The sequence below is a fragment of the Martes martes genome, assembly GCF_963455335.1.
Source record: "Martes martes genome assembly, chromosome: 1".
In the NCBI taxonomy this organism is placed as follows: Eukaryota; Metazoa; Chordata; class Mammalia; order Carnivora; family Mustelidae; genus Martes; species Martes martes.
Window position 1 is genome coordinate 106,344,003 of NC_137888.1, and position 27,828 is coordinate 106,371,830.

At 40.5% G+C, this 27,828-nt stretch overlaps 1 protein-coding gene across 2 annotated transcripts in view; it reads right to left on the bottom strand.

The window, feature by feature from the left end:
• The window catches only part of EHHADH (enoyl-CoA hydratase and 3-hydroxyacyl CoA dehydrogenase), a 47,014-nt gene extending 19,196 nt beyond the window's left edge, over window positions 1-27,818 (bottom strand). The window contains exons 1-5 of one of the 2 annotated variants that reach the window (XM_080801127.1): window positions 27,528-27,818; window positions 22,524-22,627; window positions 15,628-15,800; window positions 11,624-11,735; window positions 4,212-4,316 (exon numbers count right to left, since the gene is read on the bottom strand). In XM_080801127.1, the coding sequence (XP_080657253.1) occupies window positions 4,212-4,316; window positions 11,624-11,735; window positions 15,628-15,800; window positions 22,524-22,627; window positions 27,528-27,601 (568 nt within the window). In that variant the 5' untranslated portion in view covers window positions 27,602-27,818. Of the gene's footprint in view, window positions 1-4,211; window positions 4,317-11,623; window positions 11,736-15,627; window positions 15,801-22,523; window positions 22,628-27,190 lie in introns of both variants that reach the window. The other variant, XM_080801128.1, reaches the window with a different exon arrangement.
• Window positions 27,819-27,828: the final 10 nt, after the last annotated feature.

The window sequence follows — 27,828 nt, forward strand, 5'->3', positions numbered from 1 at the left end:
GCCAAAAATCATTTCCCTACTGTTAACAGGTAAACTACCACATTTTAAAGCAGAGGATTCCAAAAAAATAAAAAGAAAGAAAAGGCAGATAATTCCTCCTCAATATTTGGATGCCACCAAGTGGACAAACTATGCAATGTTGCTGAGACCAAGTAAGCCATTTTATAAATTTTATAAATTAAAAAAAAAATCAACTTAATGTTTCATTTTCTCATTTAAAGATTATTTTTAAAGTCAAATTTTAAAAATTAAAACAGACCATTTACAATTTGCTAGACTACAATCCTCATCTATCTCTTCTATTTACTTAACTCTCAAATCTTGATCTGGGGAAATCAGTTAAGGAAAAAGAACTTCCTGTTGAGACCTAGTTCTTTACAAACTAAAGCCGTGGGTGTCAATGTTAGACATGGGTCTATCACAAGGCCCAAACCAAAAACTCGTGTACGGATCTCCAAACGCAAATAGCCTTTGCTGTCAGCCAACCTAGTGACTTCTAACACGACAATAAAGCCTCCCGGGAGGTACGGTGAAATTGATGACAAAAAGTTGGAGACAATTGTATGGAAGGCAGAGAAAGATACCAGGAGACTCATTCCCTTTTGGGCAAAGACTTGCTAATTCTCTTTATGAGTCACCAGGATTTTTGCCCCACAGTCCCTGGCCTCTCCAGTTCAAGCTTTTACAGTTGCATTGAAACCGCAACTGGCTGGAGCCACAAAAAGAAAGATTATTTCAGGGAAGTGTTTGGTCCCTGCCAGGGTCCACAAAAGAATGACTTTTTCAAAAGCATGCCTTTGAATGACACTGAGCCATTGCCTAACACCAAGCAGAAAGATGAACACGCAGCTCTACCTGTGACCCAACACTGCTCCCAATTATTTTTTCCGGCACTCTTTAACCCTCTCCATCTTGCTGCCAATCTCCATAAAGTGAAAAGGAATAGTTCAAAAAAAGAAAAAGGGAAAACTCTAGGAGCACCAGTCCCAAGAACTCTTAAAGGAATGCCATGAATCCACAAAGTGAGAAACCAGCCAGAGAAAGAAAAGATAGCTCGCTGAGACCTAACTATGGTTTCATTGTGGCAAATTAGAGAGGCTTGTTTCTTTCTCTTTTTTTTTTCAAGATTTATTTTTTTATTTGAGAGAGAGTAGGGTGAGGGGCAGAGGGAGAGAATCTCCAAGCAGACTCCCTGCTGAGAGTGCAACCTGATCTCACAACCCCGGGATCATGACCTGAGCCAAAACCAAGAGCTGGATGTTCAACCAACTGAGCCACCCAGGCATCCTGGTAGACTTGTTTCTATTTGCTGAAATGTTTGTTTGCTTGTTTCCTTCCTTCCTTCCTTCCTCTCCGTCTCTTTCTCTCTAAGATTTTATTCATTTTTGACAGAGAGAGAGAGACAGCTAGATCAGGAAAACATGCAGGGGGAGTGAGAGAGGGAGAAGCAGGCTACCCACTGAGCAGAGAGCCTGATGTGGGGCTCGATCCCAGGACCCAGATCATGACCTGGGCCAAAGGCAGATGCTTAATGACTGAACCACCCAGGCGCCCTGCTTGTTTTCATTTTTATTATATTTCTTACAGAAAATACATTATTTCAATACAAATTTTAAAAGTACAAAAGGGTAAACAATGAAAAGTGTAAACAATGAAAAGTCTTCTTCCAACAGCTTCTCTGGCTGACCAGCCTGATTCCTAGGGGCAACCATTAATCATTTCTTGTGAATCTTTACAGAATATTTCACGTGTAGATGAACAGTTACATATGTACACTCTCCCCATATAGACATTCAGTCCCATTCCCCTTTCCTTTTTGCATAAATGGTGAACCACTATACACAATGATGTATAGGGTTGTTTTTTTTTAATTTTTATTTATTTTTATGAGAGAGAGAGAGAGCACAAGATGGGGGAGAGTCAGAGGGAGAAGCAGACTTCCCGCTGAGCAGGGAGCCCGATGCTTGATCCAGGATCAAGACCTGAGCCGAGGGGCACCTGGGTGGCTCAGTGGGTTAAGGCCTCTGCCTTTGGCTCAGGTCATGATCTCAGGGTCCTGGGATCGAGCCCCGCATTGGGCTCTCTGCTCAGCGGGGAGCCTGCTTCCCTTCCTCTCTCTCTCTGCCTGCCTCTCTGCCTACTTGTGATCTCTGTCAAATAAATAAAATCTTAAAAAAAAAAAAAAGACCTGAGCCGAAGGCAGACACTTAACCAACTGAGCCACACATGCCCCCCGATTTGTAGTGTTTTCCACCTAATAATACAATTTGCCGGAGGATTCATAACATATCAATATGTAGAGTTTCCTATTCATTTTAAAGATTTTATTTATTTATTTGACAGACAGAGATCACAAGTAGGCAGAGAGGCAGCCAGAGAGGCAGGCAGAGAGAGAGGGGGAAGCAGGCTCCCCACTGAGCAGAGAGCCCGATGCGGGGCTCGATCCCAGGACCCTGAGATCATGACCTGAGCCGAAGGCAGAGGCTTTAACCCACTGAGCCACCCAGGCACCCCTTCCTATTCATTTTAAACCTCTATCATATTCTATCACATGGCTATACCATAAGATATTTAAGGAATCCCTTATTAAAATGAAAGCTTACCAGAGGAATGTTGAAAAAGAAAGCCAAAGTTGGTGGCATCACAATTCCAGACTTCAAGCTCTATTACAAAGCTCTAATCATCAAGACACTATGGTACTGGCACAAAGACAGACACATAGATCAATGGAACAGAATAGAGACCCCAGAAATAGACCCTCAACTCTATGGTCAACTAATATTTGACAAAGCAGGAAAGAATGTCCATTAAAAAAAGACAGTTTCTTCAACAAATGGGGTTGGGAAAACTGGACAGCCACATGCAGAAGAATGAAACTGGACCATTTCCTTATACCACACACAAAAACAGACTCAAAATGGATGAAAGACCTCAATGTGAGACAGGAATCCATCAAAATCCTTGAGGAGAACACAGGCAGCAACTTCTTTGACTTCAGCTGCAGCAACTTCTTTCTAGAAACATCACCAAAGGCAAGGGAAGCAAGGGCAAAAATAAACTACTAGGACTTCATCAAGATCAAAAGCTTTTGCACAGCAAAGGAAATAGTCAACAAAACCAAAAGACAACTAACAGAATGGGAGAAGATATTCACAAATGACATATCAGATAAAGGGCTAGTATCCAAAATCTATAAAGAGCTTAGCAAACTCAACATCCAAAGAACAAATAATCCAATCAAGAAATGGGCAGAGGACATGAACAGACATTTCTGCAAAGAAGACATCCGGATGGCCAACAGACACATGAAAAAGTGCTCCACATCACTTGGCATCAGGGAAATACAAATCAAAACCACAATGAGATACCACCTCACACCAGTCAGAATGGCTAAAATTAACAAGTCAAGAAATGACAGATGCTGGCGAGGATGCGGAGAGAGGGGAACCCTCCTACACTGTTGGTGGGAATGCAAGCTGGTGCAACCACTCTGGAAAACAGTGTGGAGGTTCCTCAAAAAGTTGAAAGTAAGAACTACCCTACGACTCAGCAATCACACTACTGGGTATTTACCCTAATGATACAAATGTAGTGATCTGAAGGGGCACGTGCACCCGAATGTTTATAGCAGCAATGTCCACAATAGACAAAATATGGAAAGAACTTAGATGTCCATCAACAGATGAATGGATAAAGAAGATGTGATACACACACACACACACACACACACACACACAATGGAATACTATGCATCCATCAAAAGAAATGGAATCTTGCCATTTTCAACGACACGGATGGAACTAGAGGGTATTATGCTGAGCGAAATAAGTCAATCAGAGAAAGACAATTATCACATGATCTCCCTGATATGAGGAATTTGAGAGGCAGGGTTGGGAGTCTGGGGGGCAGGGAAAGAAAAAATGCAACAAGATGGGATTGGGAGGGAGACAAACCATAAGAGACTCTTAATCTCACAAAACAAACTGAGGGTTGCTGGGGGAGGGAAAGGGTGGTTGGGTTATGGACACTGGGGAGAGTATGTGCTATGGTAAGGGCTGTGAATTGTGTAAGCTTGACGATTCACAGACCTGTACCCCTGGGACAAATAATACATTATATGTTAATAAAAATAATTAACAAAAAATTTTTTTTTAAAAATGAAAGCTTAGCTTCCTTCCAATCTTGTGCTATTTTCATTATATTCTTCTTACCAGAAATTTTCTGGACTAATTCAATTGCTTCTTCAACCGGGTCTGAGTTCACCATTTTGTCTAGAATACCCAGCTTGAGTGCTTCATCTGCTGAAACATGTCTTCCTAAAACAAAACAATACAAAGAACAATGTGAGATTAAAGCAAAAGCATGACTCTCTCTAGTAGGAAGGTTATCTGTCCTAGGTACAAACATCTGTTATTAAATGAAATAAATAAGCAATACACTGACTTTTACAGTAGAGAGGTCACTGTAGAGGTAACCAGAAAACTTAATTCAAGCTTCAGCTCTACCTTCTACTACTGTTTGTGTGATGGTGAAGAATTGTACGGGAACCCCCCTTCCCTCTAGGCAAATGGAAATAATTACGCTTACCTCAGTAATTCTGAGTATCAAGTGAGAATAATACATTTTCTTTATATTCCATAAATCACTATACAAGTACTCTGTAAACTATACATCTCTAAAGAAGAAATGATTGATTTTTGAGTATAATAATATGGTAACAGCAGCAAAGCAGCCGTACCTCTCTTACACCAATACACACCGACATACATACCAACACTGATTACAAAAAAAAAAAAGACAGTCCTGAAACATGAATATAGTTGGGTAAACAGGGAAATTATTAAGTTGGCACTGTTTATGTTATAATCAAAATTACACAGGCTAAATGGGGTGGACTTCTGTCATTTTTTGCCTACCCAGCAACTTTGTGGAGTTGCTATAATGTGAGTTTTAGAGCCCTGCCTTTTACTACAGCAGCTAAAAGGGAAGCAGAAGTGATCAGACAATTGTTCCTTCAGATCCATTCAGGTAGGGTGTGGCCCATGACCCCAAGTTTGGTGAAAGCAGTGCTCGGAAGTGGGGTGTTAGCCTGCAGTGAGGACACTAAGCAGCAGCTAGCGACATCTAGTGTCTGATGGCGGTGGTACCAGGAGCATCTACTGTCCAGCAGTGTCCTGAGTTCTTCACCAGGTATAAATATGTAATTTAATCTGAATATTCTGAAGTAGCAGGTTAAGGGATACGAGGATCCCTTATCACAGAGTCAGAAGAAAGGAAACAGTAACACCTTACTTGCTTTCTTGCCAGTACCATCTTGCCTTGTGGAAAGTGATCATCAAATCAGTCTTGAGGGCAACAATGCCACAGTCCTTGCTGTTCATACAGCATTAATGGATATCATCTTTGGGACAAACCCTCCATCAGAGAGTTACAAATAGGTTTTCTTGATCAGATAGACAGTTCAGTGATTTCTGGCAGGGGTCACTCTGCAACATTATTTAGGCGATTTTCTAGAAGTGCCTTTGAAAACAGGCTCCCTGATTTCCTCCTGGGGTGAGGAGTGGATGAGTGGCTGCAGGTGTCAAGTCTCCTGTGTGTAAGATCACTGAGGCAGGGGTGTGGAGGGGCGATGCCTGAGTATCTCAGATGGTTGGGCGGCTGCCTTTGGCTTGGGTCATAATTTCCAGGTCCTGGGATCGAGCCCCATGTCAGGTTCCCAGCTCGGCAAGGACTCTGCTTCTTCTTCTCCCTCTGCCTCTCCCACTGCTTGTGCTTTCTCTGTCTCTCTCTCAAATGAATAAGTTTAAAAATCTTTTAAAAAAATAAAAAGTGTTAACTCCATTGTTGGTGTTAATGATTCTAGATATCAGCTTAGGCTATATTTAGTAAGCCTTTTTTAATGTTTCCCTGACTCTTTCTTAACTTTACAAGGGAGTCCAAAGTGGAGACCCTAAAAAAACAAAACAAAAAAACAACACTTGGGTAAGGGGTGAGTGAATCAGCCTGCCCAGGTTAAGGGCACCAATGGCGGACAAAATGGAAAATGGAAACCTGAGTACAAAGAGGCTCTTTGGGGCAAGTGTGTAGGTACTGTGAGCTAGCCAGACGGTGCAAATTTCTCCAGCTGTAATGACTGTTTTCAGCCTGGATTTCACACAAGTGGAGTTGTAGCACGACTGTTCTTACAAAGTCAGTGAGATTCTGGGTTCTTTGATTCTGTTTCGAGGGCCTAAAGACCCAGCTCTGTATGTACAACCCGAATATTCAGGCTCAAATTTAAACTTGCTTTTTCTCTTGCTGCCCTCAGTGCAGACAACAACTAGGGTCCAAGGGACTTGAATGAGAGCCTTGCCAAGAGCTACTATAAGGAGACCCAGGGTAACTGAAGCTGAGACTTCTCTTCTGCAAAGTGGGGAATCTTGATTGTTTCCAATGTTCTTCATGGCTTCTTTTCCAATCTTTAGAAAATCTTTTTCTACATGGAATCCTTTCCAATGTCATTTTTAAGGTCCCCCTAAAATTGTACAATTTAAAAAGATAGGTATATGATTCTGATGTTAGTTTTCTTCTAATTCACTGTGACCTTTTCTATGCAAATCAAAATCCATCATATCCTTACTGTTCGTACTTCTTCTCTTCATCAAGTTCAAAATAGTGGTATTTCTATAAGCAGCAGTGCTTTGGAAAAGGCAATCCTTGTTCACTTCATTTTTGTCAAAGAAGCCAGATTTCTTCCTGATTTCCCCCAAGATACGCTTGCCTTTGAGACTTAATGATGAAAACAGAGACACAAGATTCCTCAATATTCCCCCTCCCCCGGCTTCAATTTTTGTAAACCTTAGACTTTACAGACTCATTTCACACTATTATAATTTCCCCCATATTTTATTTGCTTTACTTCCTTTCTATTTGATCTTTCGCAGAATGAACGGCTTACGTGCTTTGAATTCTGTAGTGTATTGGATTGTAAGCACCCTCTTATGAATTTTACATTAGATAGTCAACATACTGTACATTCTTAAAAGTGCACTTATCATACCATTGTAACTTAAGACAATTTCTAATTTAATTTATTAAAAAGCAAGAAATTTAATACTTTTAGTTTTTTAGCTACCCTTTCATACAGGATGCCTGGGTGGCTCAGTTGGTTAAGCAGCTGCCTTTGGATCAGGTCATGATCCCAGAGTCCTGGGATTAAGTCCCCCATCGGGCTCCTTTCTCAGCAGGCAGCCTGCTTCTCTCTCTGCCTTTGCCTGCTTCTCTGCCTACTTGTGATCTCTCTCTCTCTCTCTGACAAATAAATAAATCTTAAAAAAATATGACAAGCGTACGCAACAGTCATGTACTAGAATTGCATATGATCTGATTTGATACACACCAGCACTGCCTTGGAACCTTGGGTACTAGGAGAGTATACCAATGTTCCCTATAGTTAATGTTTATTTGTGGCTGGAGTGATTGTAGTTATTTTGAAAGTAATCTTTTGTTTTGTTTTTATCTTTCGGGAGCTCGCAGGATTCCATTTCCTGGAAGTTTAAAATCTTGACCAAAAATACATCAGGCAATTGATATCTCATCATTTTTTCCAAGAAAATGGTGAACTTGCTGAAATGTGACCTCTGGCTCCATTTCATATCTGAAATGTTTCTTCTACTTTCCCCTTTGGTTACCACTTCCCACCTTTTTGCTTTATGCTTTGGGAACTGTTGTTATTCAAAGCAGAGACCTCGAATACATACCTTCTCTATTTTTATGTTAAATTCTGAATTTCAAAAACGGATCTCTATTTATCCTGCACTTGCTGACTGAGTTGTCTGTCCTCTTTTCATTGCTTCGAAAAGAAGTTATTTGGCCTACTATTTTGATTTTAGACAGGGGGTTCTTACTGAACAAATGCAGTATTTTCTAAGTTAGATTATTTTCTAAGATTTTCATTTTCTTTCATCTGTTTCACATTAATGTTTCAGTCTTCTAACACCACGGAATATTTTCAGAGGCTTGGGGTTCAGTGTTAAGTTTTTCTTGTTTGTCTGTTGGTTTGGGTCCCTGAATTATATTTGCTGGTATGTATTATTGCTGCTTGGGAACTCCGGCTACTAAAATTTACCTTCCATATCTTGTTCAAATATGGAGAAAACTCACCTGAACTTAACCCTCCTAAAAAGCAGGCAGGATAAGAATGCCACTCACAACATCCCCCTGACTATTCTAGGTGCTAAGAAGTATCTCCTCAAAGTCTACAGCCTGAGAGTACCCCTGTCCTGGGAATGGCCATAAAAAAATTCAGGGGCTGGAGCAAAGCTCTACAAGAACAGAGCAGAGACTTCTATGCTGTTCAGTGAACAAGGAGGACAAAACCTAAAAAGAGAAAGCGGAAGAGCAGGACACTGTATCCTTGTCATTTGATTGGACAGAGAACACCCGGCAACGAATCAGAGTGGGCTCAAGCCTCTCTTTTGTGGTTACTGGGAAAGATTCAGCTGTTTTCAGGTAGCATTTGAAGGGAAGTGTGGAAAAGCAATGGTGGTTGTCCTAATTGCTCTACTTTCCAGAATTAGCTCTCTAACGGTTTCCAGAAGATCCAAAAAGGTGAGCTATTTACTCATTAATTTAATCTAAATCTGTTTATTTATTAACTTCCTATGGGCACAGTGCCTACCAAGTTGGTGTTTTCTTTTCCCAACATTAACAGCAGCAGGGGATCTTCGACTTTCAATAACAATTTTTTTTTTAGCATACTCTGTTAGGAAAAAAAAAAATTCCAAACCAAAGACTAACACTTAATGGCGTCATTATCAAGAGGGACCGTATTAGGCTCCTCTACAAATTCCCACAAACGTAGTAGCTTAAAACAACACACATTTCTTAGCTTAGCTTAGTTCGGAAGTCTGAAATAGGTCAGCAAAACTGGGGGCTCTAAGGGAGGATCCGTTGCGTGGTCCTTCCCCGCCTCCAGGGGCTGCCTGCATCACTTGGCTTGTGACCACTTGCTCCATCTTCAGAGCCAGCTGGCAACATCTTCTCTCCTCTCTGACCTCCTGCCTCCCTCTTCTAAGGATGCTTGTGAGGAATTGGGCCCACCTGAAAAATCCAGAATAATCTCTCTTCTCAAGATTCTTAAGTTATTCACATCTACAAAGTCCCTTTTGAATGTGAGGTAACATATTCAGTGGTTCTGAGGATGAGGACATGGACATCTGTGGTGGTGGTGGTGGCATTATTTGGCCTGTCACCGTTGCTGTTCATTCAATGTTTTCTATGTGGCAGGTACTCTACCAGAAGCAAGTCCTGTTATTTCATTATTCTGTAAAGCAACCGTGTGGTATTGTTACTGATAAGAAAATGGAGGCCGAGAGGAGATCAGAAGACCTCTCTCCTAAACCCCAGTCAGTTTGTCCAACTGCCTACTTGACATCTCCACTTGGCTGTCCCATAGTCCTCTCAGACTTAACATGTCCCAAAGTAAGCTCTTGTGATTTCTCCCTACAACCTACCCTGCCAGCAACAATCCCCATCTCAATAATGGCACCATCCTTTCAGCTGCTCAGGCCACCAGAGTCACTCCATCTCCTCTTTCTTGTACCTCTTGCTTCTGATGGGTCACGAAATCCTGCTAGCTCGACCCTCATAACATGGGCAGAATTTGACTATGTCTCACCATTTACATGGCTACCCACTCAGGTCTCAGCTCTCCTCGTCTCACCCTTGGATGATTAGAGCAGGTTGCTAATCGGCCTTCATACGTCTGCTCTTACCTCCAGTTAATGTATTTTCAACAGCCAGAGTGATCTTTTAAAAACCATAAATGAGAGCTTTGACTCCCCTGCTCAAAACACTCCAATGCCTTTCTGCCTCATTTAGAAGAATAGCCAAAGTCCCATTCTATCATCTTCAAAGCCCTATATGATGCAACTTCATCTCCTGTGTCTCTTCCCCTTACTCACTTCACTCCAGCTGTATCAACCTTCTTGCTGTTCTTTGACACTTCCAAGTGTACTACTGCCTCCCGGGCTTTGCGTTTGCTATTTTCTCCATGTGGAATACTTTCCTCCAGATATTGGCATAATAAGCCTCCTCACCTCTTTCAGGTCTTCACCCAGATATCACTTTATTTATTTTTTTTTAAGATTTTATTTATTTATTTGACAGAGAGAGATCACAAGCAGGCAGAGAGGCAGGCAGAGAGAGTGAGAGGGAAGCAGGCTCCCCACTGAGCAGAGAGCCCGATGCGGGACTCGATCCCAGGACCCTGAGATCATGACCTGAGCCGAAGGTAGCGGCTTAAACAACTGAGCCACCCAGGCGCCCCCAGATATCATTTTATAGGAAAGCCTTTTAACCCCTCCGTCCCTAACATTTTATATTAAAATATTACCCCTCTATCCCTAACATTTTATATTCCCACTTTCTGTTTTATGTTTCTCTTTGGCACTTATCTCCATCTAACCTACTATTTACATGACTTACGTCATAGGTAGGCATATGTGTGAGTATACAGTTGTGGTAGCTAGCCTCCAAAGTGACTCCCAGTGAGTTTCGCCTCTTGGTGTTCAAGCCCCCTCCCATGTTGAATAGGGAAGATCTCTATAAGCAATATCATATGTACATTATGTATACATATATATTATATATATCTCATGTTTAGATCTACACATGTATATTATATATCTGTTATGTATATACATAATCAATCAGAAAAGATGGTGCATGACTCCAAAGCTAGGTCCTAAGACATCACAGCTTTTGCCTTGTTCTGTCTTGGATCACTGATTCCAGAGGAAGCCACCCCCCATGTTGTGAAGACACTCAGGCAGCTGTAGGGAAAGGTCCACATAGAGAAGAAATGAAGCCTCCTGCCAACAGTCAGCATCTACTAGCCATCCATGTGAGGGAACCCACTCGGAAGTAGATCCTCCAGCCCCACTCAAGTTTTCAGATGACTACAGCTCCAGTCAATGTCTTGACTACAACTTCATGAGAAACCCTGAGCTAGAATCGAGCTAAGCTTGTCCCAAATTCCTGACCTGAAGGAATATCGTCAACCAAAACATGACTCTTTCTTCCAACCTTACCTCAGTTGGAAATCTCTTTAAAAGTCTCAGTGGTATTTGGCAAATCTAGGGTGTTTAAATGTTTTATAGTGTTGTACTGTTCACATTCCCTAGTGAAAGAGAATAATCTTTATTTGTAGCTAAAATCTTAATACTTGTGAAAGGAAAAATTCAGTCTTTTCCACACTGACACACGAAATCTTTCTGTGACAATTCTGGTTTTAATTTTTATTTATATTACAATTTCTAAATTAAGTCTGAATATAACGCACCTTATATGAATACCAGTGTCTGTGTGTGGACACTTGAACTATATAATTGGTGCTTTGTACACACTTTCATTTAGAAGGCACTTACATGTGGTCTTCATGGTAATGTCTGAGAAGCTCTCAGGGAAGGTACTCTTTCCATTTTACAGATCAGAAAATTGATTGTCAAAGAAGTTGAAGTATCCTCTTAAGATTACATGAGTAGGGAATGGTCAATCTAGAATTTCTCTACATTCTCATTCTACATTCTCATTCAGTTCCTCACATTGCAACAACCCTGTTGTTGGCAGGGTTTGTACTGACCTGAGGTAATTAAGTCCAGTGCAGCAGGAACTCCAATGAGTCTGGGGAGAAGCTGGGTTCCTCTTGCACCAGGAAGGATTCCTAATGTGACTTCTGGGAAGCCAATTTGAGCCTATCAGAGTTTGAAGACATGAAGATCATAAGAATGAGATGACCTGTAAAATCAAGGCAACCATTCCCCTGGATTTCCCACACTCTTGAAAACACTGTTACATAATATTCAGCAAATATTCCACAGGGAAAATGAGTCCACACTCTACTTAATTAACAGCATAAACAAAGCTGTGCTTCATGTTGAAACACATCTCTAACTTCTTACACATTTTTTTCTCTGACTCCATTATGAGCTGTTTGGGCCAACAAAAATGATATTCTCCAGAAACAGCTTTATGGAGCCCTAAAAGAGTAAAGCAGCCAAGAAATTAAAAAAGACAACCCACAGAATAGGAGAGAATATTTGCTAATCATATACGTAGAATACATAAAGAACTTTTCAACTCAATAATAAAAAGACAATCCAATTAAAAAGGGGCAAAGCCTCTGCATAGACATTTCTCCAAAGAAGAGATAGAAATTGGCCAATAAGTACATGAAGAGATGTTCAATATCATTAGCCATTGGGAAAATGCAAATCAAAGCCACAAATTCACATCCAATAGGATGACTATAATAAAAAGACAGACAATAACAAGTGTTAGAGAGGAGGTAGAGAATACAAAACCTTCATATATTGTTAGTGGAAATAAAAAATGGTACACTTTGGAAAACAATTTGACAGTTCCTCAAATGTTAAACATAAGAGTCTCCATATGACCCAGCAATTCCGCTCCTGGGTATGTACACAAGAGAAATGAAAACATGCCCACCAAAAAAAAAAAAAAAAAAGTACACAAATTTTCATAGCATCATTATTCAAAAATGCCAAGAAAATGGAAACAACCAAATGTCCATCAATGGATGAATGGAAAAAGAAAATGTGGTATATCCATACAAGGGAATATTATTAGGCTATAGAAAGGAATGAAGTACTGATACAGGCTTCAGCATGGGTGAACCTTGAAAACATTATGCTAAGTGATAGAAACCAGTCATAAAAGACAACAAGCTGTATGATTCCATTTATATGAAATGTCTAGAATGGGCAAACCCATACAGACAGAAAGATTAGTGGTTGTCAAGGACTGGGGGAGAGGGCAGATGGTCGGTTACTCCTAAAGAGTATGAATTTTCTTTTTGGAATAATAAAATGTTCTAAAATCAACTGTGGTAATGGTTACACAACTCTGTGAATATGCTAATACACCATTCAATTGTACACTTTAAATGAGTGCATTACATGGTATTTGAATTATATCTCAATAAAGCTATTGCAGAAAAATAATCAGGCAACAACCTCAGTCCAGACAAGAGAGTGAGCTTGAGTCCTTTATCACATGCCTCTCCTGGCTATTTAAAAGTGGGTAAAGCTTGGGGCATCTGGGTGCCTCTGTTGGGTAAGTGTCTGGCTCTTGACTTCAGTTCAGGTCATGGTCTCAGGTTTGTAAGATCAAGCCCTCCATTGGGCTCATGCTGGGCATGGAGCCTGCTTGAGATTCTCTCTTTCCCTTTCCGTCTGTCTGCACTGCCTGCCCTCCACCATACCCCCCCACTCCGGCACCCCCCACCCATGCACACATGCTCTCCCTCTGTTTAAAAAAAAAAAAAAAGGCTAGAGCTCTGTTAGTCATCTTCTAGGTTCAGGATGGGAAGAGGAAAGCACTTTAATGCAGACTGTCATTTACCCACATTGTAATGCCCACAGCTCCAAAATAAATATCTGAGCCTCTCTCACACAAGGCTTTCCTAACAGTCAGTCATGATTTTTTCCACCACTATTCATCCCCATCCCCGGATGACTTATTGCTCATAACTTAGATCTGCACTCGGTGTGCAGAAGGCATGTTAAGAGGGACACAGAAAAAGGAGCACTTAGGATATATGTCTTTATTCATAAGCCTTTATAAAAATTAAAATGACCTAAGGAAATAAATTATGGCATAGCTATAAGACAAAATTATGTAGCCATTTAAAATGATAGTTTTAAGGACTATTTACAATAAGAGTAACAGCAAATTTCTCATCAGAAACCATAGAGACCAGGGCTCCTGGGTGGCTCACTGGGTTAGGCCACTGCCTTCAGCTCAGGTCATGATTTCAGGGTCCTGGGATTGAGTCCCGCATCGGGCTCTCTGCTCAGCAGGGAGCCTGCTTCCCTCTCTCTCTCTGCCTGCCTCTCTGTCTACTGTGATCTCTCTCTGTCAAATAAATAAATAAAAAATCTTTTTAAAAAAATTAAAAAATTAAAAATAAAAATAGAAACCATAGAGACCAAGAGGCAATGGGATGACGTATTCACAGCATTTCAGTGTTTTTACTTTCAGGTAAAAACCTGTCAAACAACAACTCTATACCTGGCAAAACTAGCTTTTGAAAATGAAGGTAATTTAGGGTGCGTGAGTGGCTCTGTTTGTTAAGGGTCCGGTTAAGTGTCTGACTCTTGGTTTCGGCTCAGGTCATGATGTCATGGGTCATGAGATGGAGCCTGAGCAGGGCTCTGAGCTCAATGGGAGTCTGCCTGAAGATTGTCTTCCTCTCCCCCCATCCCCAACTTATGCACACAAATGAGCACATGTACTCTCTTTCTCTCTAGAATAAATATATATTTTTTTAAAGATAGCAAAGAAAAAAAAAGGTGTAAGAAAAAAAATACTAGGTAGGAAAAAGACCAGAAGATAACAAAATAGAATGCTAATAGTAGTTATTTCTGTACTGTGAGTTTATGGGTGATCTTAGTTTATATCTTTATAGTTTCCTTTATTTTCTAGTCTATTACAATGACCGGTATTATCATTATCATTAGAAAATTATGTTACTTATAGGGGCGCCTGCGTGGCTCAGTCATTAAGCATCTGCCTTCAGCTCAGGTCATGATCCCAGGGTCCTGGGATTGAGTCCCACATCGGGCTCCCTGCTCAGGAGGAAGCCTGGTTCTCCCTCTCCCACTCCCCCTGCTTGTCTCCTCTCTTGCTGTGTCTCTCTCTGTCAAATAAATTAATTAAATCTTTAAATCTTTAAATAAATAAAATCTTTAAAAAAAAAAGAAAAAGAAAACTATGTTACTTACAAAAACATTACCATTGTAAGACTGGTATCACAGACTTCAACTACATATCTAATAACCCAAATTGTATCTATCTACAGAAACAAATGGATTTACAGTTTTGTGCTATTTTCTAATAGGAAATGTCTTCTTAGGGACTGATAATTATGAGGGACCACAAAACTGAAACCTTTGAGATAGGACATAAAATTTTAGGGGCGCCTGGGTGGCTCAGTCAGTTGGGCAACTACCTTCAGCTCAGGTCATGATCCCAGGTCAGGGTACTGGGATCGAGCCCCACATTGGGCTCCCTGCTCAGTGGGGGGCCTGCTTCTCCCTCTCTGTCTGCTGCTTCCCCTGCCTGTGCTCTCCTGCTCTGTCTCTGTCAAATAAGTAAAAAAAAATCTTTAAAAAAAATTTTTTTTTATAGTACACATGCTCAGGATGATAGTCAAAATATTTTCTATCTCATACTGCATGAGCATGGCTCAGAGGAACCTGACCTGAGCCATACTACTGGAGCAGAGTCCTGGGGGCCCAGTAGTGACCCAGGACTTCCCCTTTAGGTGGTGGATCATAGGGAGACCCAAGGGATAGGGTGAGGGGAATCAGTTGGACAGTCACGGGGCTCAGGGTAATAGCTATTCACCCATTGGAATGGACATATTTTCAACAACTACTTCCACTGTGCTGGGGCACAGCAGCAGAAAAACCAGTGCTAAAAATACATGAGTTGTTACCCAGTGAGCTCGCCCTTTAAAATGACCACCTTTAAAATGACCACTCTGAGGCATACATAGCATTTAGATTTTGCCTTAAAGAAAAATCCCGCACACCAGGCCCCATAAGGAGTTTTAGCTATTACCTCTGCATGGGCAATCCTATAGTGACAGCCCAGGGCCAGCTCCAGTCCCCCTCCTAAAGCCAGGCCTTGAATAGCTGCCACCACGGGCTTCTCATTTCTCTGTATTTCATCTACTACATGTCCCAGGCTGAGGTCAGACATTCTTGGTGTACCGAAGCTGTGGATATCAGCCCCTAAGGACACAGACAAGGGAAAAGAAAGCTGAGAAAGACTTGGGCTCTATTATATAATGATAAGGTAACAGACAACTCTCAAGGAATCTCAGACCTCTTAGGGTCCATGAAACATTTTATCTTTTGGGTGGACACACAGCGAAGAAAGAACAGCCTGGGAAACGTAGAACAACATGAGAGAAAATCCCCAAATCTTTATCAGGAATCCTGTAATCTTCTGAAGTCTGTCTTTCTATATGACAGGTAGCTACCCTACCTTTAAATAATTAAGGGGCACCTGGGTGGCATAGTTGGTTAAGTGTCTGACTTGGTTTCAGCTCAGGTCATGATCCCAGCGTCCTGGGATCGAGCCCCGCATCGTGCTCCCTGCTCAGCATGGAGTCTGCTTGAAAGTCTCTCTCCCTCTGCCTCTCATACTCATGCTCTCTCTCTAAAATAAATAAGTAAAAATCTTTAAAAAAATTTTTTTATAAAAATTTAAAAGCTCAGGGGGCACCTGGGTTTAGTCGGTTGAGCGCCGACTCTTGGTTTTGGCTCAGGTCATCTCAGGGTCATGAGATTGAGCCCCAGGTGAGACTCCATACTCAGCAGGGTCTGCTTGAGATTCTTTCCCTCTCACTCCTCCTCCTCCTCTGCCTCTCCCCCTGCTTGAATGTGTACTCTCTCTCTCTCTCAAATAAATCAATACATAAAAATATTAAAAAAAAAAAAAGTTAAAAAGCCCAGAGAAGGGGAACAGAGAATCTGAGGTTGAGCCAGCCCTTCCTAATCTTTTGCATGGTATTGCTCACCAACCCTATTCACAGCAAGTTAGATCCATATCTTTGTTAAGAACACGAAGGCATTATAACATAAAACTCCAGCGGGAAACACATACATATTTATGAATTACATGTTCATCAACCAGCTTGGAATTATGTTTTCATAATAGATTTTTTTGTGATCAAGAAAAGTAACAACATTTGTATGTTTTCCTAATCATAAAAATAACACATGTGGGGCACCTGGGTGGTTCAGTGGGTTACACATCTGCCTTCGGTTCAGCCCCAGGGTCCTGGGATCCACTCTGAGTCGTGCTCCCTGCTCAGCGGGAAGCCTACTTCTCCCTCTCCCTCTGCTGCTCCCTCTGCTTGTGCTCCCGCTCTCTAATAAATAAATAAAATCTTAAAAAAACAAAACATGCATTACATGAAATTTAAAAAATATACAAAGTAATAAAGAACATAAAGACCTCCTCAAAAATCACCACACAGAGATAACAATGTAATATTTTGGAGGAATTCTTAGTTGCTTCCCAGTGCATATATGTAAATGGGTTTGTGACCGTCAGTAAGCTATTTATTTAGCCTTTAATCTCAACATCTTTCTTTTTTTTTTTTTTTAAAGATTTTATTTATTTATTTGACAGACAGAGATCACAAGTAGGCAGAGAGGCAGGCAAAGAGAGAGGAGGAAGCAGGCTCCCTGCTGAGCAGAGAGCCAGACGCAGGGCTTGATCCCAGGACCCTGGGATCATGACCTGAGCTGAAAGCAGAGGCTTTAACCCACTGAGCCACCCAGGTTCCCGATCTCAACACCTTTCTAAAATGACTTTGAATTAAACAAAAATTTACTATAATATACATTTAGCAATACTGAGAGCATTCTATAACATCATTTTTCATATTTTCCTTTTTTCACATTACATTATAAATACTGAGCATTTTCCCTATAGCATTATCTATCCTTTAAAAACATTAAGCAAGGGTGCCTGGGTGGCTTAGTTCAGCAGCTGCCTTCCGCTCAGGTCATGATCCCAGGGTCCTGGGATCAAGCCCCATGTCAGGCTCCTTGTTCAGCAGTGAGCCCGCTTCTCCTTTCGCCTGCCACTCTCCCTGATTTTATGCGTTCGCGCGCTCTCTCTCTCTCTGTCAAAGAAATAAATAAAATCTTAAAAAAAAAAAAAAAGGGCAGCTCTTTCTGCCCATAGGTCCTGTCCCTGGACTTTAATAAAATCAACTTTTGGCACCCAAATAAATAAATAAATATAAATCATTTATAAATAAATAAATAAATATAATATATAATATGCCTATTATATATTATATTTTATAATATTTAATGTTATATTAATATAAATATTTATACTATAAATATAATATTTAATATATATAAAATATAAATAATATATAAATATATGACATATAAATAAATAAATATTTATTTATTTATTGGTATAAGTTAAAAAGTTAAAGCAATTTTTTCATATTCAGCCTATTCATGTTTTTGTTTCTACCTGCTCCTTACCTAGCATTGTTTTTTTCTTACCCATTCATCGTATTCCTATTCTAATCTAGTGTTATTACTATTGTTCTTATATAGATTCCTTTTTGGCTTAAGAAAAACAAGATCTATTTCATCCTGTAACTTTAGATTTAAACAATATTCATATCCTGATAGCAATTAGCACATACTGGATAAACACTTTACACCGTACACTGTGCTAAGTAGTTTGATATATTCTCTTACTTAATTTTCTTAACACCTAGTTTAAGTGTCTAACAATCCCCATTTTACAGGTCAGGAAGTTAAGGCTTTGAGCTGTTAAGTGGCTAGTTCAAACATATGACCAGTTAATTACTGGAAGAAAAAGGATTTGAACTCGGGCAGTTTAACTACATAGCCCATATTCTTAAATGTTATACTACATACCTCCTTCCACTTGCAGCATAAGGTTAGTATTATTATCCCATTTTACAGAAACCAAGGGGCAGATAAGAGTACAGTGATTTCACTGTTTAACTGTGTATTTCTGGCATATAGGAATGTAACTAATTTTTGGATATTGTTTGTATATCCAGCAAAATTCTCATATTAATTCTAGTAATTTCCTAATAGATTATTTTTATTTTCTGCAAACACTATCCTATCTTCTGAATAATGAAGTTTCATTTTTTCCTTTCCAATCCCTATACCTCTCCTTTGTTTTTCTGGCCTTATTGGGCTGGCCAGGGCCTGGAGCACAATGTCAAACAGAAATGGTGATAGCAGCTAGCCATGTCTTGTTCCTTTCTCAGAAGTAGAGCTTTCAGTTTATCATTTTATTTGATGTTTGCTGTAGATTTTCCAAAGTGGATTCAGACATTTTCTTTCTATACCTAGTTTACCAGGAATTTTTATTTTTAGTACATGTCAGATGTAATCAAATGTTTTTTTCTGCATTTCTTCAAAAAAACCAATCACATGTTTTTTCTTTTTCAATCTTTTAATAGAATGAAATAAATTAATCTTCTAACATTCAACCAATCTGGTATTTCTGGGGAAAAGGTGATGTCTTCTACTTTTTATACTTTGTTAGATTCAATTTTATAATATATTGCTCAAGATTTTCTATATCTAGGTTTGTGAATGAAACTGGCCTTTCATTTTGCTTTTTTTTTTCCATTGCAAATTTTATTCACAAATTTTGCTTTTTCATACAGGCCTTGACAGGTATTGGTACCAAGGTTATGGTAGTCTCACATAATGAATTGGAAAGTGTATTGGATTGAACCTATGACACTTACTTTATTTGGAAATAGGGTCTTTGCAGATATAATTAAGTAATAATGAGGTCGTACTGGATAAGCATGGATCTGTCTCAGCTCAGGGAAATCTGGACACAGGGGAGAGGGCCACGGGAGAGAGGCAGGGATAGGAGTGAGAGAGTAACAAGCCAGGGAACACCAAGTGCTGCCGCAACCAAAGAAGCTAGAGGACGCCAAGGAAAGATTCTTCCCTAGAGCTTCCGGAGTAAGAATGGCCTTGCAGATATCTTGACTTTGAACTTTTACCCTCCAGAACTATGAGAGAACAGATTTCTGTTGTTTTCCGTCACCTAGTTTAAGTCATTTGTTACCGCAGCCCTAGGAAACTAATATGGGAAGTGTTCCCTCTTTTTATATTCCCTAAAAAAAAAAAAATTTGTAAAATTAGAATAATATTTTCCTTGACTTTTTAGTTAGAGCTTGCCAAGAGTCACCTGTGGCTAGAGTTTATTTTGTGAGATTTTTTATTACTGACTCAATCTCTTTAATGGCTTTCTATTTCCTCATGAGTCATATTGGGAAGCCATAATATTTTCATAATAATTGTGTCATCTTTTTTAATGGCTACAGCATCTGCAGTTATAGCCCATTCACCATTCCTCATGTATATCGTGTCTTCTCTTTTTTTTCTTGATCAGTCTCTCTAGAGGTTTGTCAATTTTACCAGTCTTTGGAAGAACTAATTTTGACCTAATCTTGAATCACATTTGTTTCTATCTCATTAATTTCTCCTCATTATTCCCTTCCTTCTACTTTATTGGGTCTATTTCACGGCTTGTTTTGTTAGTTCCTTGATACAGATGCTTAGCTCATTATATTTCAGTCTTTCTTTTCTGATAAATACCTTTACGGTTATAAATCTCCTGTTAACTTTGCTTTAGCTGTATCCTTCAAGTTACATATGTCTCATTTTTTCTATCATTTAGTTCAAAGTATTTTCTAAATTCTATTACAATTTCTGCTTTGGCTCAGAGATTATTAAGAAACGAATTTAATTTCTAAATGTATGGGTATTTCTAGTTATAGTTTTGTTATTGACTTCTAGTTTAATGACATTGTTGTCAGTGAATGTATTCTAAGTGAAATTTATTGAGACAAATTTTGTGGTCCAGGATCTGGCCAAATTTGTTAATGTTGCAGATTTGAGAAGTATCTATATTTTTCAATTGTTGGGTGCATTGTTCTATATAAATCCATTAAGTCTAACAAATCCTAATGCTTTTCCAGGAGAATATTTTTTCTGTCCTTGAGCTCTAACTACATTCTCTTTTCTACCTCCCTTTCTTACAAAGAAATAATCAAGTTCGACATAATTGGGATCCCTCTCTCCATGCCACAAAGTCACTATCTTCAGCTCCTGACCTCAACTTTTCAAACAACAAAGTAAGCCATTTAATAACTGGTTAATGTTTCGCACAGTATTTTAATCTCTCTCAGGCTCATCTTTCTCATCCGTGAATGGAGATTTACTGAGGATTAAAATATAATATGTATAAAAATACTGTTTTCATTATTAATAAATAAATAACCTATACAACCGGCACATAGTAGGCAAGGTAAATGGTAACTACTATAATGATTAACATTTCTACATGTCTTTATTGTTATGATTCCAATACTTACTTCTTCTCAGGTTTCAATGAACATACTTTAAATTCCCTTGGCTATAGTAAGACCACATAGACCTTCCTATCCACGTGACTTTTGTCAAAGGGCATAAACATACTCAGTGGGGAAAAAAAGAAAAGTTGTCACAAATACCACTGAATCCCTATTTCAGATTCTTTTGCCGTATGTTTTCAATATTTTTGCATCTTCATGGAATAACCCAGTAAAGACTGTCATGGTCCCTGAGATGGGTGACCTTCAGAAGAAAAATGAACTCCATTTCAAGTCACTGTGTGAAATAAAAAATAACATTTACTGAACATCTTCTGATGCAGGAAGGCACTACACTTTCAGAAATACCTCATATAACATCACAAAAACCTATTAAGATAGATATTACTATCTGCTTTCTTTTTTTAAGATTCTATTTATTTGAAGCCAAATGATGGGAAGAGCCTAGATGTCCATCAGCAGATGAATGGTTAAGAAGATGTAGTACACACACACACACACACACACACACACACACACACACACACAGGAATACTATGCAGCCATCAAAAAAACTGAACTCTTGCCATATGCAATGACGGGATTGGAACTAGAGGGTATTATGCTAAGCGAAATAAGTCAATCAGAGAAAGACAATTATCATATGATCTCCCTGATATGAAGAATTTGAGAAACAAGACAGAGGATCATAGGGGAAGGAAGGGAAAAATGAAGCAAGACGAAACCAGAGAGGGAGACAAACCATTAGAGACTCTTAATCTCAGGAAACAAACTGAGGGTTGCTGGAGTGGAGCGGGGTCGGGGGGATGGGGTAGCTGGGTGATGGACATTGGGGAGGATATGTGCTATGGTGAGCGCTGTGAGTTGTATAAGACTGATGAATCACAGACCTGTACCCCTGAAACAAATAATACATTATATGTTAGTTTTAAAAAAGATTCTATTTATTTGAGAGACAGAGAACAAAATGAGAGAGAGAGAGAGTGCACAAGCTTGTGGTGGGGGCAGCGGGGAGGGCGGAGGGAGAGGGACAAACAGACTTTCCGCTGAGCAAGGAGCCTGCTGTGGGGCTCAATCCCAGGACCCTGGGATCATGAGCTGAGCCAAAGGCAGATGCTTAACCAACTGAGCCACCCAGGTGGCCCTACTACCTACCTTCTAAATAGAGAAATTGAGGTTCAGGAGATAACAGGGATTTGCCCAAGCTCCCATAGGGTGGAGCTATATGCAGAGCAGGTATGTACCAACATACCTGCTAGTGGCTAGTGTTAGTTAGTATATATTAGCAGGTATAACACCCAGCAAGCCTGGCACTAAATGTCTTCCAAAGGCCCAATCCAATATAAAGGAGAGTAAGATCAGAATCTTCTCTGGGTCTCCTTGTGACTGTGTCTCTACAATGTTTCTCATTCCCACTCAAGTCTCCCATATCCTTTACCCGCCCTATAGCATTACCCACAGAGACAGCTCATGCACTATCGGTCTCAGTTTGTGGCTGGTTTCCGGAGACAGCAGGAGAGGGTTAGAGACTGGTTACCTGCAGAGAATTTGCCATCTGCTCCACAAATCACAATGGCTTTTACTGTATGGTCTGTTAGAGCTTTCTGCAGTCCCGCTTTTATTCCATGGAGTACAGTCATACTAAAAGAAAAAAAAATACATGTGGCATTAGAATTTAATTTCTACCATCTCGGGTTTTTTTTTTCCTTTTCTAACAATGAAAAACAAAACATACACACAATGGATAAAAACCTTAGTTACTTACTATTCGGTTTTCACTAATTTAATCAACTGATAATATGTATGTCAGGGCGCCTGGGTGGCTCAGTCGGTTAAGAGTCTGCCTTCGGTTCAGGTCATGATCCCAAGATCTGGGATCGAGCCCTGCATTGGGATCCCTGCTCGGTGGGGAGCCTGCTTCTCCCTCTCCCTCTGTCCCTCTGGCCCACTCATGTTCTCTCTCTCTCGCTCACTCTCTCCATCTCAGATAAATAAAAATCTTAAAGAAATAATATATATTTCAATTGTGAATTAAGCATGAAGCTAAATAAATGAATAAACTTTTTAAAAAATAGTATTTTCCTGAACTTTGTTGTAACTTTGACCACGTAGAAGCAGCACTCATCAATTTTAAAATATTATTGTACACCCTCTATGTACAGGAAAAGGAGTTTACAACATTCTAGGAAACAACAAAATATCACACCATATGCTGTGATAAAAGTACAAAGAAAGTGATGTGGACATTTACAAAGAGAAGAACTTACAATTTGTCATCCTAGCAAAATATAAGAAAACTGAAATAGTCTAAAAGAAACAACTTCAGAGATGTGTCAGGGGCTTCAAGTCACCCCAAATATCCAACCCTTCCCACTTTCTTTCAAGTATGACGCATCTAGTTTTTAGCTCGATACATGATTGTCCAAAGTGAAGACTACATTTTCTGGCCTGTTATGCAGTAAAGCCAGTGTAAGGCATTAAGTCCTGGACAATAACTGATGATACTTTAAGAATCTTTAAAGGATTGGGAATGCTTTTCTCTTTTCCTTTTCTGGCAGGAATGGGGATGAGATGGCTAGATCATGAGCAGCCATCATGGACCAAGAGGTGGAAGCCATGTATTGAGGATGGCAGAGCAAGAAATAAACAGACGGGGTCCCTGATGACTGTGGAGCAGTCATACCATTCTAAGACACTGCTGTGAAAGAAATCAACATTTCCTTGTTTAATCCACTACTCTTTTGAGTTTTCTGTCTCTGACAGCTGAAACCAATACTAACTAATTTAAGAGGCAAAGGCAAAGTCTGGGAAAGAAAAGGCATGTAACAGACTGCTACATTTCCTTAATGAGGGAGTCATCTACAGAAGAGAGTCAAGATTAAATGAGTCTGCTGAAGGAAAAGAGAGCTGAAGTTAAATCCTCTGGATACACCCTCATTGAAGAAGTGGGAGAGGCTCAGCAGAGTGATTTAGTACCAGGGGAGCCCAAAGTCACAAAGATCAAGAGAAGAGAATTTGCCAAGAAGTAGAGGATCAATGAGTGTCAAGGGTTGGGGAAGGAGGAGAACCTAGGAAATGTGATGAGGAATTGCTTAAAGGAAAAATGACAGAACCAAAGTTCAATTTTGCACTGGAATTCTAAGCATTCTGGGCAAAATATCTGTTCTAGCATATAGGATGAAAAAGAAAAAAAAAACAAATTAAAAAAAAAACCAACAAACTGCTAGAAAAACCAAATTGCTCAGATCAACAACTATGAGTTAAAATGTCAGGAAATAAAGGAGATACTGGAATATATTAACTCCTTTTCACCTAGTTACTTTTCATCATTTAACTTAGATGACACCAGACAAAACCTCTTGGCTTTGACTGGTTAATTAGAAACCGAATCTACTAGGAGTACCTGGGCTCTGTTGGTTAAGCACCACTCTTGATCTCGGCTCAGGTCATGATCTCAGGGTCATGGGACTGAGACCCCCACACAATCCCCCCCCACACCACGACATCCAGCCCCACATGGAGTCCCGAGTTGGCTCGGTGCTCAGCAGGGAGTCTGCTTGAGATACTCTCTCTCTTTCCCTCTGTCCCTCCCCCTGTGCTCACTCACTCTCTCTCCCCCTCTCTCCCTAAAATAAATAAATAAATCTTAAAAGAAGGAGGAGGAGAAGGTGAAAAAGAAAGAGGAGGAAGAGGAGGAGGAGGAGGAGGAAAGGAAGGTCAGACGGAAGGAAGGAAGGAAGGAAGGAAGAAACCAAATCTGCTAATGAGATTTGGACCCATCCAGAACACTCAGAAGTTCAAAAGGCAAATATTTCCTCTGGGTAAATAATGGTTGCAAAAATAGCCAAAATCAGTGCCACTGAGGACAAGAGGCTAGCTTCCCCCCTTTCAACCAAACTCTACTCTTTTACCTCTTATAGTCTTGCTAATTTTGCAAAAATCAAACACAGGGAAATGAAAATGGCTGTAAACAGGCACAGCTTTACCAGATTCAAGCCGACAAAGGGACCACAGCCCTGCAGCAATGAGTTTACATGGGTTAAGAAATTATTTTCTCAGGCGCCTGGCCAGCTCAGTTGGTTACGCCATCGCCTTCGGCTCAGGTCATGATCCTGGAGTCCCGGGATGGAGTCCCGGAATTAAGTCCTGAATCTGGCTCCCAGCTCCACCGGGAGTCTTCTTCTCCCTCTGACCTTGTCCCCTCTCATGCTCTCTCTCTCTCTCTCACTCTCTCTCTCTCTTAAATAAGATAAATAAATAAAATATTTTTTAAAAAGAACTTCTTAAAAAAAAAGACAAAAGAAATTATTTTCTCCCTTTAACATTGTCCAAGAGTGGAGAAATTTGAGTCTAGAGTAAAGATAACATTTTCATGGGTGCTGAGCAAAGCTCTTTAGCTTCTGTGGATTTAGGAGGTCTTTCATGTGACAGTTTTTTTTAAATCCAAAGGTCATCATATTAAGTTTGTAGCTTGTGACCAGCATTTTTTAAATCCAAGAAATAGAAGAGAAGAGAAAAATAGAATATGACAAACCATATACCATGTAAGGATAAGGGTTCTGTTTTGGGAGGTTTTCGGGGGGGGGGGCTGTTTGTTTGTTGTTCGTTTGTTTCTGCCCAGTGCAGAGCTTGAAGTCACAGTCTGCTCCCCCAGATTAAGACCTGGGCTGAAATCAAGAGGCAGACACCTAACAGACTGAGCCACCCAGACTCCCCATAAGGATAAGTTTTGTTTGTCCTACACTTTAGGATCTTCAGCATAGGTAAATTTCACCACAACCTTAGGAGGTAGATACAAACTTTTCTCTTGCAGGGCGGGGGCGGGGGCTGGGGAAGGGGCAGGCTAAATATGAGAAATGTTCAAAATCGCTATGAGAAAATATTTCTAGTTACGGGTATAAGACTGTGAAACCTTTTTTCCCAAGTTCGTGATAGGCATGGTTTGCCATTATGAGCAGAGGCTGATGCAGAGTCCTAATGTCTAGTACCTCTAACTAAAACACAGACAAGTCCAAAATGGATATGTAATCACATCACTTACATTTTTCTTCATCAAAACCGAAATAACAGATATTTTGCTTTTTTTTCTGAGAATGGCAAGAAACTGGACATATTCTTGTTATGATTTTATTCCTGCACCTTTTTTTGTATTATTAAATGCAATAACTTGTATTAAAAATAAGAATTATACTAACACTTATGATAAAATCAAATCTGATGACACTAAGATAAAAATTCAGTTAAAATTAGCAGGCCTCCTCATTCCAGTCTCTCTCCTTTTTTTCTATTAACATATAATGTATTATTGGTCCCAGGAGTACAGGTCTGTGAATCATCATTCTTACACAATTCACAGCCCTCACCATAGCACATACCCTCCTTGATGTCCATAACCCATCCACCCTATCCTTACCCCCAGCCCCAGCAACCTCAGTTTGTTTTATGAGATTAAGAGTCCTTTATGGTTTGTCTCCCTCTCGATCCCATCTTGTCTCATTTTTTCCCCTCCCATCCCCATACCCTGCCTTTCAAATTCCTATCAGAGAGATCATATGATGTTTGTCTTTCTCTGACTGTCCAGTCTCTTTTTTGCTCCAGTGGTATGTCCTAAGGATGTTGACCAAAGGTCTTTCCGCTTGTTTTATATATTCTTCGTAAATTATAATTTCTGCTAATCCCACTCTAAGAATGGGTGGCTCTTTCCTGGTCTGATGGATCGCTATCCTTTTAACAAAGATATGCAAGAACCAAATGTATTTAATTAAACATTTTTTAAATAAAAACCAGAAAAACCACCAGTTTTGAAAGCATGGCTGTTTAAGTACATTGCACACATCTGTGTGAAAGTTTACCAAGGAAGGTGCTCCACCATGAAATTAAAGAAGGTAACTGCACAGTCCTTTTTTGGGAAATGCTACTTAATGCGCTTTCTCCAAACATATCTTCCAGTGAAGCACCAAGGCCTTCCGTTTAGAATAGATCAGGAGAAAGAATTTTGCATTTCTCTGCCACATCACAATTCACCTGTTTTCACTGCCTTGGAATTAATGAGGACCTTTGTTATTTCTTTTTCTTTTTCTTTTTTTCCCACAAATGTGAAGCCACCTTCTCATCGGCTTTTAAAATCTTTCAGTCACACATTGGTAGGGTGGCCAGGACTTGGGGCTGGGAAGTGAGGGATCAAGGTCCGGCCAGCATTGTTACCTTTGGAACAGAACATACACTCGAGAAGTCAAAGCTGCTAACAAGCAGAAGGGCTGAGCACGAAGCTGGCACGGAGGATCCGGGTCCGAGCCCAGCTCCCCCACTTAGTAGACATCTGTCTGCCTCTGAGCCTCAGTTTCCTCACTGGCGAAACAGCGATCAGAGTTCGCAGCGAACGTTCACAAAGCTAACCGAAGCACCAGGCCGCGACGCGCGCCGCGGTTCCGTCTGTGCCAGTGTCTTTCTGCGTTCAAACCAGCCGCGGGGTGAAAGCCTCGGAGCCGGCAGGCGGCGAACGACTCGCCGTCCGCGGGCCGGAGGCGACCGAGCCGGTTACCTGATGGCGTTGACCGGCGGGTTTCGGAGGCGGATCAGCGCCAGGCAGTTCCGCAACCGCGTGTACTCCGCCATGTCTCCTCGCTCGCGAAAGTCCCCTCCGTCTCCCACCGCTAGGCTATGCCGCGTTTCCCCCACCCCGCGCGGGGCCGTCCCGGCGAGGAGGGGCGCCCGCAGGGCCAATGCGAGCCGGGCGCCGCCTCCCACCGCCAGTCCTCCCACCTGCTTCTCCTCCCCTGCTTCTCCTCCTCCACGACCCCAGCCCCGCTCCCTGCGGGCGCTTGTGCTCTCGTTCTCTGTGC